The 12,499-nt window shown below is 37.1% G+C and overlaps 1 protein-coding gene across 1 annotated transcript in view; it reads left to right on the top strand.

Moving 5' to 3' along the window:
• Positions 1-12,499, top strand: part of Tenm3 (teneurin transmembrane protein 3) — a 325,821-nt gene that overhangs the window by 193,993 nt on the left and 119,329 nt on the right. The window contains exons 5-6 of the mRNA XM_042699846.1: positions 396-518; positions 11,225-11,439. Of these exons, the coding sequence (XP_042555780.1) occupies positions 396-518; positions 11,225-11,439 (338 nt within the window). The remainder of the gene's footprint in view (positions 1-395; positions 519-11,224; positions 11,440-12,499) is intronic.

The raw sequence follows: 12,499 nt of genomic DNA, 5'->3' as shown, positions 1-12,499 counted from the left end.
GTATTGAATTATATTCATATATGCAAGGAGCCTGTGGTCAAACTCTCGGGCAAATGTGCTACAAAGCATTCTACCCCTTACTTAAAAGATGGGGAAAAGTAGAACCCAGACAAATTAGAGAAAACAATGATTCATTCCTAAGAGTTTCCTGGTACCAATTAACAGAGTAATTTTCAATCATGATTGAAATGTTGCCATATTGCATGGCATGGCTAAGTAAATTGCATGTGTACGAAGAACTGTGTTTTATAAGTTGTATTGCATGATTATCTGTGGTATTTCAAGAAAATGTAAATTTTAACTTTACATATGTCTCTTGTTATAAACTTGCTTACCATTTGCTTTTGGAGCTAAAAGCAGCAGACCTTTAAACAAGTTGTGTTCTCTACCCCCAGCAATGCATCTATTTGGCCTCAACTGGCAGTTACAGCAGACTGAAAATGACACATTTGAGAATGGAAAAGTGAATTCTGACACCATGCCAACAAACACTGTATCATTACCTTCTGGCGACAATGGTAAGAGACAGAATTATGTATCCTGTGTTTTTCTTTTAACCTCCCTTTTCTATAAGCTTACTTCTACCCTGGCTTACAGCCAGCTTATATGGGAGAGAAGAAAGATGTTTGTACATTACAGATACTTTTTTTAGTATTAATTTACTTGAAAGGTTGAGAACTCACATTTTTATTACAGGAATAATATAATTTTCTGCCTTTTGATTTGAGAGGCAGGCTCTTCTGCCTTTACAGCCTGCAAGTGTGTGTGTATTGAGTTTGATTTTCATTCTACAGATAGACTACAATTTAGTATGTGAGCTCTTATATTATCTTGGGCATATTAAGTTTGCTTTTTTCAACTTGTATGTGGAGCTGGAATACTATATTAATTTTATTATAGAAGCTTTTAAATACAAGACATGTGAAAGGATTATGTAATGTATTGACTTTTGTTTGGTTGCTCTTTCTCTGAACCTTTAAGAGTTTGCTCATTGAACTAACAGAGACTTTCAAATCAATGGGCTCTGAAACAAAAAATGGAATTTAAGTAGTTAGAGATTGCGGTAGAAATTGCCATATTTCCTTTTTTCCAACATAAGTACCCAAAAAATGTATATATACCTAAATATATGTACATTACATAAATAGTATTATTCTAATATACATACACGCATATTTTATATGCATATATATATATCTTAGCATTCATATCCACTGGCATTTTTCCAAAATATGCTAATACTTTATGTCTCAAAGCAAACTTATAGAGACATCTTTTTCCATTACCTAGTATTTGCCTTTAAGAACTTCCCCACCTCTTCTCCCATGCTTATTCTTACTTAGTTTTATTACTATCCCACATTGGCATCAGTTGTGTCCATCTCGGGTGGCTAGGTTCTTGGCAATATGAGAAAAAAGTTGTGTTACGTGCACCTACTTACTGTAACTAATGCTATGTAATGTCTGTTTCATTCTTTGCCTTCTTACTCTCTCTTTAACAGTAATACCTTATTACAGGAGAGAAAAAGGAGGGGAGGGAGGGAGGAAGGAAGGAAAGAAGGAAGGAAGGGAGGGAAGGAGGGAGGGAGGGAGGAAGAAGAAAAAGGGGGAAATAGCCAAATGGGACTTAAGTATTTATTACCTGTTCCACATGTGGAGAACTTTTTTACAGACTAAACAAATTATAATTATACTAAAGAGATAAATGCTTAATGTGGACATTTCATTTTATGGTACTCTAACCTTTTATTGGGATTAAAGTGCAAATAGAATGTGGTTAATTAGTTTCATAGGATTCAGAATGAATGATACCAAGAAAGCAGCGAATTCAGAGATGCTTTTCCCAACTTCTGTGCTGGCTCCTGGCATTTGTTCGGGAGTAAGTCTGCTCACATCAGCATTCCTCAGTTTACATCAGCCTGTATTCAGAACATAGTTCCTTCCCCCCCCCTTTTTTTTGGGGGGGGATGCTCAGGCCAAGTATATAGCAGTTAAAATTCACTGGAAAATTTAGACAACTCTAAATTTAGCATCATTTAACCTTATGATTTAGCATCACATCAGCTCTACAGTGTTAGGAGAATATCACATAAATATGCTTTCAGAAGTCTCCAGGGAGCTCAAATCCTCTCAGGCAGTGACTCCTAGCTGTTGACCAGGACTCTGAACAGAAACACATGTCAGATCAAACCAACATCCATATGTATGTATAGGAACTGTTTTCTAAAATAGAGCTTGTCCTTATTGTGAAACATACCTGAGGTTTTTTGTCCTACTGTATTTTATTGCATTTCCCATTTATAATGAAAGCTAGTTACAGACACTAAAACAATTCTACACTTTACAAAGAACTCATTTCTATGTTTATAAACAAAAATACTGCTGCATTGGTCCTCTTCTCAGAGAGGAAATGAAATAACTGGCTGGGATCATAGAGTGTGCTTTGTACAACTGCTGTGAGCCTAGAGAGCACATGCACACACGTGCACCCATAGCACCTGCTCCCTAGCTGTGTGAAGAAGCTGCACACATGAGGAGTAAGACCCCAGAGATAGCTAAGTGCCCTAAGAGCACTGATTCCAGGCCCCACCTCGGCCAGGCTGTCTGTGGGAACGTCACTTCTGGGAAAGAAAGCTACTTCTGTTTTGACTCAGACCTTGGCCAAAATAGTAAGAACTTGTCTTTATTATTTCTCAAATAGCCTCCAAAACTCTGAATTGAAAAAAAAATGCTTATTTACAAGAAAAGGTTCTTTATAGATAGATATAGATGCAGATATATTGATAGATAATAGATAGATAGATAGATAGATAGATAGATAGATAGATAGATAGATAGATAGATAGATCTTTAAATACTTATAGACCTGGGACAGAGGGAAAAGAAGAGTTCTAGTTCTAAGAAAGAGAGTACCTGGGTATTCCTGCCCCCTTAACCACCCCCTCAGACTTATAAACTCTATAGGAAAGCAGACCACACCATCTCTTTAGAAACTCTTAATAAGAGATTCCCACCTTCAAAAGCCTGAGGCTCCTGAACAAAGCTCACTAGGAGAATGAACTGTGTTGGACATAATGAGAAAATTACTTCTCCGCTTCTAAATACAGTACACTTACTTATGTAGTCTTTTCTTATTCTTATTGTGTGAATATAATTCTCAGGAACAAGCTTGTGGTAATGGTTCAGTAAACTCTCTGCTTGACCTGAAATTAATACTGAATCCAAGCTTCTAAATGGCAGTTTGTTTCTAAAAGAAGAACTTACATTGTATTCCATGATCCTATCTGGTTATTTCTGGCCCCTTCTTTGGTTACAAATTTTAGGTAAAATAGCAGAACTGTAGGGTGACAGGAAAAAAAGGATAGAAATGGGAAACAGTGAATAAGCAGGAAAGAATAAAGTTCAGAGTTCAAATAGTCTTTTTCTAGAAACTAAAATGATCTCTCTGGATTAAGGAATTCATTTAGCTTAATGTACTGGAAAGAGTCACACAGGCCCATACACTAATTCTAGCTCCTTCATTTATTTGCTTTGTAACCCTGAAGAAGTTATTTAACCTATCTGAGACTTAATTTGCTCACATGTGAAGAGGGAATAAAAAAGCTGGGAATAGTGTCAAATGCCTGTAATCCAGCTACTCAGAAGTCAAACAGGAGGATCAAAGTTCAAGACTGACAACAGAAACATTGAACACAAGATCATCTCTCTAAAAAATAAGGAAAATCCACCAAGGTTATGGCTCAAGAGATAAAACTTTTGCCGCTCAATAAAAAATAAGGAAAATCCACCAAGGTTATGGCTCAAGAGATAAAACTTTTGCCGCTCAATTGGGAGGCCCTGGGTTCAATCTCCAGTACCACAAAATTTACAAACATAAAATAATATAAATAATACATAATGAAATAATACCCATTTTTCTGACTTGCTAGTTTTTTGGTTTTTTTTTCTGTTGGTCATGGGCCTAAACTCTGGGCCTGGGTGTTGTCCCTCAGCTCTTCAGCTCAAGGCGAGCACTCTACCACTTGAGCCACAGCGCCACTTCCAGCTTTTTCTGCTTATGTGGTGCTGAGGAATGGAACCCAAGGCGTCATGCATGCAAGGCAAGCACTCTACCACTGAGCCACCTTCCCAGTCCGATTCGCTAGCTTTTAATAGTCTAGCACCCAACTGTATTTAACTTGATACATTCTCTTCCTGATACTTCTTAAATCTTCCTTCTATACTCGGAACCGGGCCTGAGCAAATGGCCTTTCATTTTCATCAAGAGAAAAATGGAAACATTCAGAAGCTTCTTTCTTAGGTATGAGTGCAATACATCCTTTCACCCTTTTCTCCCCATATTTAAGGTTATTTGCCCCATGAGTACTGTTCTGTTGTTTTGTTTTTAGTTTTTACAAATAACATTTAAAGACTTTCTTAGTGACCTAACCATATGATGTGTATGTATTTAGATCATATTCACTTGCCAGTTCCCTCTCTATTGCCCTGCTTCTGCTAGTCCCCTCTATCTTTGATGCTTAATTGTATGAGTACGCTTATTTTTTTCCCATCAGTTGTGAGGCTTGAACTCAGGGCCTGAGTGTTGTCCCTGAGCTTTTCTGGTCAAGGCTAGTGCTCTAATACTTTGAGCCACAGCTCCACTTCTGGTTTCTTGGTGGTTAATTGGAGAAAAGAACCTCATGGGCTTTTTCTCCTGGACTCGGCATTCCTCAGATCTCAGTCTCCTGAGTAGTTGGGATTACAGGCATGCACCACCCATGCCTAGCTTTGCACAAATACTCTTAATTCTATTCCCTTTCTTCGAAGTTTTTCTCGTCTAATAACACCATCCATACAAGCTACCATTTGAACTCTCTTGACTACTTTTTCCTCTAGCTCACTGGGTGTTTTCATTTTTTATAGCAAGCATAATGAGTGTATTCTTTGTGTTCATTTCTTACTTTCCACTTACTCCTGTTCATTACTCCTCCCTCATGACTGTGTTCTGACTCCACCACCCACTGAAATTGAAGTCTTTTAGGTCAAAAGCACCAGCGAAAACGTCTTCCTCATTTTTGTATTCTTTCTGAATCTTTTGGTAGCAACATCTGTTGGTTTCATTAGCTCACCTCTCCTTCCATCTAACCCATACACTTACTGTTTCTCAGGACTCTGCTCTTCCATGATATAATTGCTGTGTTCTCGCATCCATTTTCCTGGCTTTAGTTACAGTCTATGTGCTGTTGATTCCCAAATCAATAAGTCAGGCATAGATTGTTCTCTTTAGCTCTAGACATCAACTATATAAAGTCTATCCAAGTCTCTTTGGAACATCTCCACTTGACTGTCTTCCAAGCATTTCAAACAACAAGTGCCTAGCACTGAAACTATCAACTACTTTGGCTATCTATTACTGTATAATAAGGCATACCAAAATTTGGTAGGTTAAGTTACAATTTATCATCTCACATAGTTGTGCTAATTGACTGGGTAGTTCTTGCTTCCTTACTGTGACTTGCAGGGAATTGGTCTCAGCTGGGGCTGTCTCAAGGCCTGGGGTTCAATTCCAAGCAACACAAAAGGAAAAACAAAGTCAAGGGAGATCATCCAGATTCCTAGCAAAGCGAGTTAAGCCACCGAGTACATTGAGAGACACATGAACAAGGGAATGTGGGATGGCAAATATTGTTTTGGCCATCTAGGGAAAATACAATTGCCACATCATCTTTTGTTCTACATCCGCCTCTCTTTCAGAGATTTCAATATCAGGAAATGACATCATCATTAACATGCTTACCTAATCCAGAAGTTTGGAATGTATTCTTGACTCCTTCTACCCTCTCACCTCTCATAGTCAATCACAAAGCTCTGACAATTCTGACTCCAGGTAGCACTGCTACCTGTGGTCTTGCTCACTTATTCTTCATACACTTCTTTGAGAAAACAGTATCTCACCTGACCCTGTCTAGTGACCCAGATTCTACATATAGTTGTTTATTAAAAGATCAGTTCTGTCAGAGACCTCAAAATCACAATATGAATCCCAAGTTTAAGATATAGAATTGACAGGCAGGCTGTTGGTTGCCTATAAATGCCTAACCTGGCTTTCTTTCATCCTAATTATTAGTGCCTCTGTGGGACCTCTACTATCACTCTGAAATTGCAGTTAAGACTTTAACACTTGAATTTTCTTTCCTTCCTCTCTATTTAATCCATGCGGCCTTGTTTATCTATATCATAAAGATGGAAAATTCATGCTACATGTGAGGAAATATTTGGTGTCCTGTAGCTTTCAGTTATTTCATGTCACCTCCTAATTACCAGCATGACTTTAAAAACCCCGTTTTGTCCTCATTACTATTATGAATGGCAACGTATTATCTATAAAATGTTTTTCCTGAGCTCAAAGTACTTATTTAAAGGCTTCCTTTACAATGCCACTTTACTGATGCTTTCCTCTAAGGTGGGTATTATAGAAGGAGAAGAGTGACAATAGCTTTGCTCTCTGGTCTCTTTATGTTTTCGCACACTGACAACTGTATTTTATGACATTAAGACTGTGACATGTACTTACTGATGAAAGAGAAAATCACAGCTAGCAGGTGAAAAGACTGCTAGTAGCTCCCACAGTCAGGCACAACAGGACATGTGGAAGAGATTCCTCAAGATGATGCCCTATTGGGCTTGAAGAGTTAGGTAGGACATTTCACTCTCACTGTGAAGGCTTTAATTGTTTTGATTTGCAACCCACAGCTTTGAGTTTCAAATAACTACAAGGCACTCTGTCCCAAGACTCTATGTTTTCCTCCGTGTTTCCTTCTTTTCTTCCTAGTAAACCCTGCAGACAACCATGGTGTTTCCTATGATCATTCCAGGGTTTGGGCTCTGGGGGCTCAGAGAAGTAATGATCTCAGTAAGGGAGGATGAGAGCCCTAGAATTGGCCTTCCTTTCATTTCCTCTGAAGCCAGGGTTTTCTGGAATTCAGGACAAGATGAAAGAGTTCTGTGTCCTGGCTTTTTTCTAAGAGGACCGATGAGCTTCAGAGGAAAGGATTGTGTAAGTATTTACAAGTTTATCAAATTGTGTCAGTGGCTCTCTGACTTCCAGGTGTGTTTACAATCAATAGCGAACATTTGAACGACCACACTTGACTCTGTCAAATTGGAGGAGCACCAAAACTTGAAAAGCAACAGGACAGAAAACTATATACTCTTAAAACTATATAGTCTAAAATCACAAAATTCTAATCCCCTGATATTCAAAAGATAGAGGTATAGCAGAAATATTACACTAATCCAAGCAGTGGTTTTTAATGAAGAAAAATTGTTACACTCCATCACATTCATTAAAATGAAAGGTCAGATGTATACCTGCTTTTTACAAAAGATAAATTCTAGGTCTTCAATTCAACATAAATGTGTTGTAAATAGTTTAATAATTTGAAAGAAGTAGAAGTTGAAAGGCTCTTGGAGATTTTTTTCCCCATAGGAAAAGCCAGAATACATACGTGATCTTCAAGCTCTCTAGTTATTGTACCACTTTAAACAAAATATCTCTACAAATTGAAATTGAAATTCATTTCATTTCCTCAGATATGTAGCTTTCTTAAAATCTCTTAAGGTTAATTCTTATTTGTGCAACATTTGACTGAATATAATCTAGTTATTAGATAACTATGTTCAACATTTTGATAATTATGAATCGCAAAAAAGTGAAAACATAACCAGGCACCAGTGGCACCTACTAGCTACTGAGGAGGCTGAAAACTAAGTATTACCCTTAAAGCCAGCCCTGGCGGAACAGTTCTTGAGAATCTTATCTCCAATAAATGACTTAGAAAAAACCAGAGGTGGTGCTGTGTCTGAAGTGGTAGAGCACTAGAATTGAGCACAAAGGGACAGCACCTGGCTTTGAGTTCAAGCCCAGGACTGACAACAACAACAAAAAAGTGAAAATATATCAATACGCACCTCCATGTGATAAAGGTGAGGTATTTTTTTTCAAATAGCATAGGTGAATATTAGAGTAGTGCAAAATTCTCTATTAAACACAAGAAATCTTGCTACAAAAAGTATGAATAGAAGGATTACTTTCGTTCAATCCTTTAAAATTCTTATTGGTTGTGTGTTAAAAATCACATTGTGATCTATTTCCTGTCTGCTAAAAGTGTATTTAGTGATCCAAAAGCCTCCTGCTCCATCAGATTTTCACTTCAATTTTATTGAAAGCAACGACTTAGCACATGCCTCATTTGAAAAGATTTTCACACAGATTTTAGAAACCATTCTACTCTGTTTCTGTATAGCATATCAACAAAGGCTTTACCAAGGCTTAGCAAAACACTGCTAATTATGCCCGTTATTCTTTTACAGAGCAACATTCAGTTTAATCTGGTATATTCTGAATGGGGTAGAAAATGGAACTATTGTCCATTTTAACTCACCTTTGCTATTATGCTATTTGAATGCCTTCATTTCATTATATGCTTTAAATATATCTATTTCATTAGCCCATTTAATTCACGGGAAGTACCTACTCTATAATTTAACTGACAGAGCCAGTATTCATTAAAATCAAATTTACTCTCTGTCAGAAAAAAAACCTGACATTTTTTCAGATGAAATAATTAATCTGCATTTTGTCATAACCTTCTCAGTTTTGAATTCCTGCTTGAAGTAGATAGGTAGAAAGATAAAACACAAATCCGACAATGAGAACGCATAATGTATTCCTGCATTTCATATTTCTTACTTCTCCACTCTTTGTAGCCTGAAATTCATCTGCAGGTAGAAAGCATTCTTGGACAATAGTTGAGGAAAAGGTGGCAAGGTCATTTAATAAGGTCACTTAATAAAATGTCTGTGGTTGCACAGCTTAAAAATCTAAGAGTTGATTATATGAAAAATCACATTACTATAACTCGACTTTGAAATTTTATTCTTTATAGCATTTTATATTCCTAAATTGGTTCAATAAAAATAGATCTGTCAGCTAAAAGGTTGTTAACTGCCATGATTATGGACATTCGGAAAGAAGAGGGGAAGGGAAATTGTAAATAATGGGTTTGTATGAAACTTCCTTGCACAATACCCTTCTACCTTGTACCTGGGTTATTACAACTATATTCTCCCTCATCCCTCCATTTCCAGACTTCCTACACTACAGCACTTAATGTTCTTGAAACAATGGTTTCATTTCACCTTTAATCTGCTCCAAACCTTTAATGGGTCTCAATTTAGCTGTAGCTGTCCTTTGCCACTGATGATACATGTGTCGTTGTAGGAAGCAGTAGTTCAGGTAAGAAGCAATCCTAACATTTACAAGAAATACACTCTCCTTCAAACCTCACATTTATCTATAAGAGTGGATTTATTGTGAATTGCTTCAGACCTTATCGACCATAAACTGGGTATCTGCCTTACTTGCTGTAATTGTGGGGCATGTTTCTTAGTAATTTCTTGATATATAAACACACACACACACACACACACACAGAAGACAAGAATAAGGGTCTGTATGCCATCAACCTACCATTTACCCATAAGTTTGCTAATAGTCTTTGATAGAGTGAAAATATACATTTTTTAAATCACTTATCCCTTCCTAGGTTTCCAACATTACTGCATTTAAATGTTCTTGAAGCAGTGATTTCACCATTACACCTTTTCCTTAAGTTCGCCCAGCTGGTAGGTGGCACAGGCAGATTCAAACCTAGACTGCCCATCTCTAAATCCTGTTTTCTTTTCTAAGCCAAATGAACTTCTCTGCACACTATCATCCTAAGACATGTTGTCAGATCCTCAGTCTTTTTTTAAATTATTATCATATTTAACACTAGTTGAAAAGCATTCTCCTACCTGTCCAAATCCAGCTTATAGTTCTATCCCTTTTTTTCTGATCCCTATTTATCATTGGTATATCAGTTTGTATTATCTCCCCTATCAGGCAATTAGCTAATTGGTGACCAAAGCTATTATAGCTAGAGTAAATAGGCTCAGAGATTCTACCCTTTGCTTTACATTTCCTGTTATCACCTCCATGTTATGTCCCTAGCAGATACTTAATAAAAAATGAACTCAGTGTAAATTAACAACTCTTCACAGATAGCTAGAAGACTTTCTTCCCCTGAGGATTAAGTATTTACAGTTCTCAAATTTGAAATAAAGTCCTTAACATTTGAGTTAACAACTTCTCTCTGGAAGATCTGTCTTGTTTAACAACCACTACCACCCCCACAATAGAAAAAGATTAAAATGTTAAGTCCACTCTATATCATTTTGGAAAGTTGAATTTGATAGAGAATATGTTGCCCAGAGTCAGTCTATCAGCATTCCTGGCCCCTTTTGGCCCACCAACCAACAGAGATACCTCTCTTCTTATGGAAACTCCTGCTGTCCCAAATCCCCATAAAGTAACTGAGAAAGGACCTTGGCCAAGACGTAAAGAGGAACATCATACCAAAAAGAGGACTCTGGGATCTGTTTTCTAGAACCAGGCCGTGCAGGAAGAGTTAGTCTGTAAGAGGTAAAAGATCTGAGTAAATGACACAAGTGCCAACCTGCTTTCCTAGCATGTGCGCGGCTTCAGGTCTGATTCCAGCATTGGGTGGGTGTGGGGACAGGAAGGAGAGACTGTAGCAACCTCCATTAAAACTTTGAGAATTTGAACTTGCCCCTCATTCCTATGCCTGACAGTGACCCCATTGGCCTTTTCTACTTCCTTCGCCTTCTTTTTTTCCTTTCAGATTTTCTAGTATACAGCTTAGAGAAGACTGCAGGAATCAGGCCCAGGAATTGGTTTTGTTGTTTCTGTTTAAAGATTGGTTTGGAAATCTCTACTCTCTGTTCAGTGTTAATTTATACTTTTCGATGTTACAGTATAGTTATAACAACTGATAAGTACCAGACTTAATCTCCACCACGAAATAACAAGACATAATTTGTAAGATAATTACATTTCAAATGATCAAGAAAAGAGTGGGTGTGAAAATAGCTTCAGTAATAGGCATACCTTGAGAGCAGATAGAGAATTCTGACAAATATCTTCAAGGATGTTAAATCAGAATTAGTAAAACAATATCTAAGCTCCCCTCCCTACCATAAAAAAAGGTTTTAAAATGAACATTTATCACATTTACAAAAGGAGATGCCAGAGCATTTAGCAAAGATAACTTCTTGAAAAGAACCCTTTCAATAAGAAACCTAATTTCAATTTTCTTCTCCATCGGTGGGTCTCTTACATTCAGGAAAATTAGGTGGGTTTACACAAGAAAATAACACCATAGATTCCGGAGAACTTGATATTGGCCGAAGAGCAGTTCAAGAGGTGCCTCCTGGAATCTTCTGGAGATCACAGCTCTTTATTGATCAGCCACAGTTTCTTAAGTTCAATATCTCTCTTCAGAAGGATGCATTGATTGGCGTCTATGGCCGAAAAGGCTTACCACCTTCCCATACTCAGGTAAGAATAAGCTTTGTTGTCAGCAAAATGAAACTGTATGTTTGCATATTTATGTCTATCTTTCTGTTTCTTATATTCTGCTGTTTGGCTAAGAAGCCATATTTGAGTAGATCTTCTTTAACATAAGAAAAGTATGAATGTACCTTACATGTGTTTGGAGGTCTTCGAACCCATGATGTTATTTTATTTTGGACTTGCTTCGGTTATTATTGATAGATTAAAAATGGTTAAAAAAAAAATTAGCCAGGCACCAGTGCTCATGCCTGTAATTTTAGCTAGAGATCTGAGGATTGTGGTTCAAACCTAGCCAGAGCAAGAAAGTCTGTGAGACTCTTACGTCTAATAAACTATTCAAAAAAGTCAGAAGTGGCACTGTGGCTCAAAGTCGTAGAACACTAGCAGTGAACCAAAGAAGCTCAGGGACAGCACGCAGGCCCAGAATTCAAGACCCAGGATCAGAAAAAAAATTAATGTTAAAAATTTGTGAGCAGCTTAATGAACATCATCTGGATACTCATTAAAATACCATGGGCATTTCTAGATTCTATGATAAATTCAGATAATCTTATGTATTTATATCATCAAGTGCATACTTAAATTCGTACATATTCTGCTAAATACATTTTTATATTTCTGCCAGATTTACTCAGTGAACAAACTATGAGAACATAAAAAAATAAAATGATGCTTATGAACTTTGTCAATTCAAGCTACTGTTCCTATTCTATAACAATGAACATTGAGATATATAGGCAAAGAAACTTGCAGAGAAAACCAACTATGATTATATTCTTGTGGCCTTGAAGACAGTAGATTCAAAGGACCTTATGGTCAACTTCTTGCATGAAAATACCCTCAGTACTTTCCACAGCAGGAGAAACACATAAAAAATTCAACCTTTTGATGATGCTTATGAAGAAGTAATATAGTCTAATACTGGATCATAATGTATAAATTGGAAATGATGATTTAAGATAGATTCTATAGGGACTAAGGATACACAGGCCCGAGATTTAATCCCCAAATACCCAGAACCAAAACAAAAAGCTCCACAATGTCT

The sequence above is a fragment of the Dipodomys spectabilis genome, unplaced genomic scaffold, assembly GCF_019054845.1.
Source record: "Dipodomys spectabilis isolate Male_0828 unplaced genomic scaffold, ASM1905484v1 ptg000009l, whole genome shotgun sequence".
Taxonomy (NCBI): Eukaryota; Metazoa; Chordata; class Mammalia; order Rodentia; family Heteromyidae; genus Dipodomys; species Dipodomys spectabilis.
Note: the sequence above shows the minus strand (reverse complement) of the source record. Positions and strands in the feature narration are given on the sequence as shown.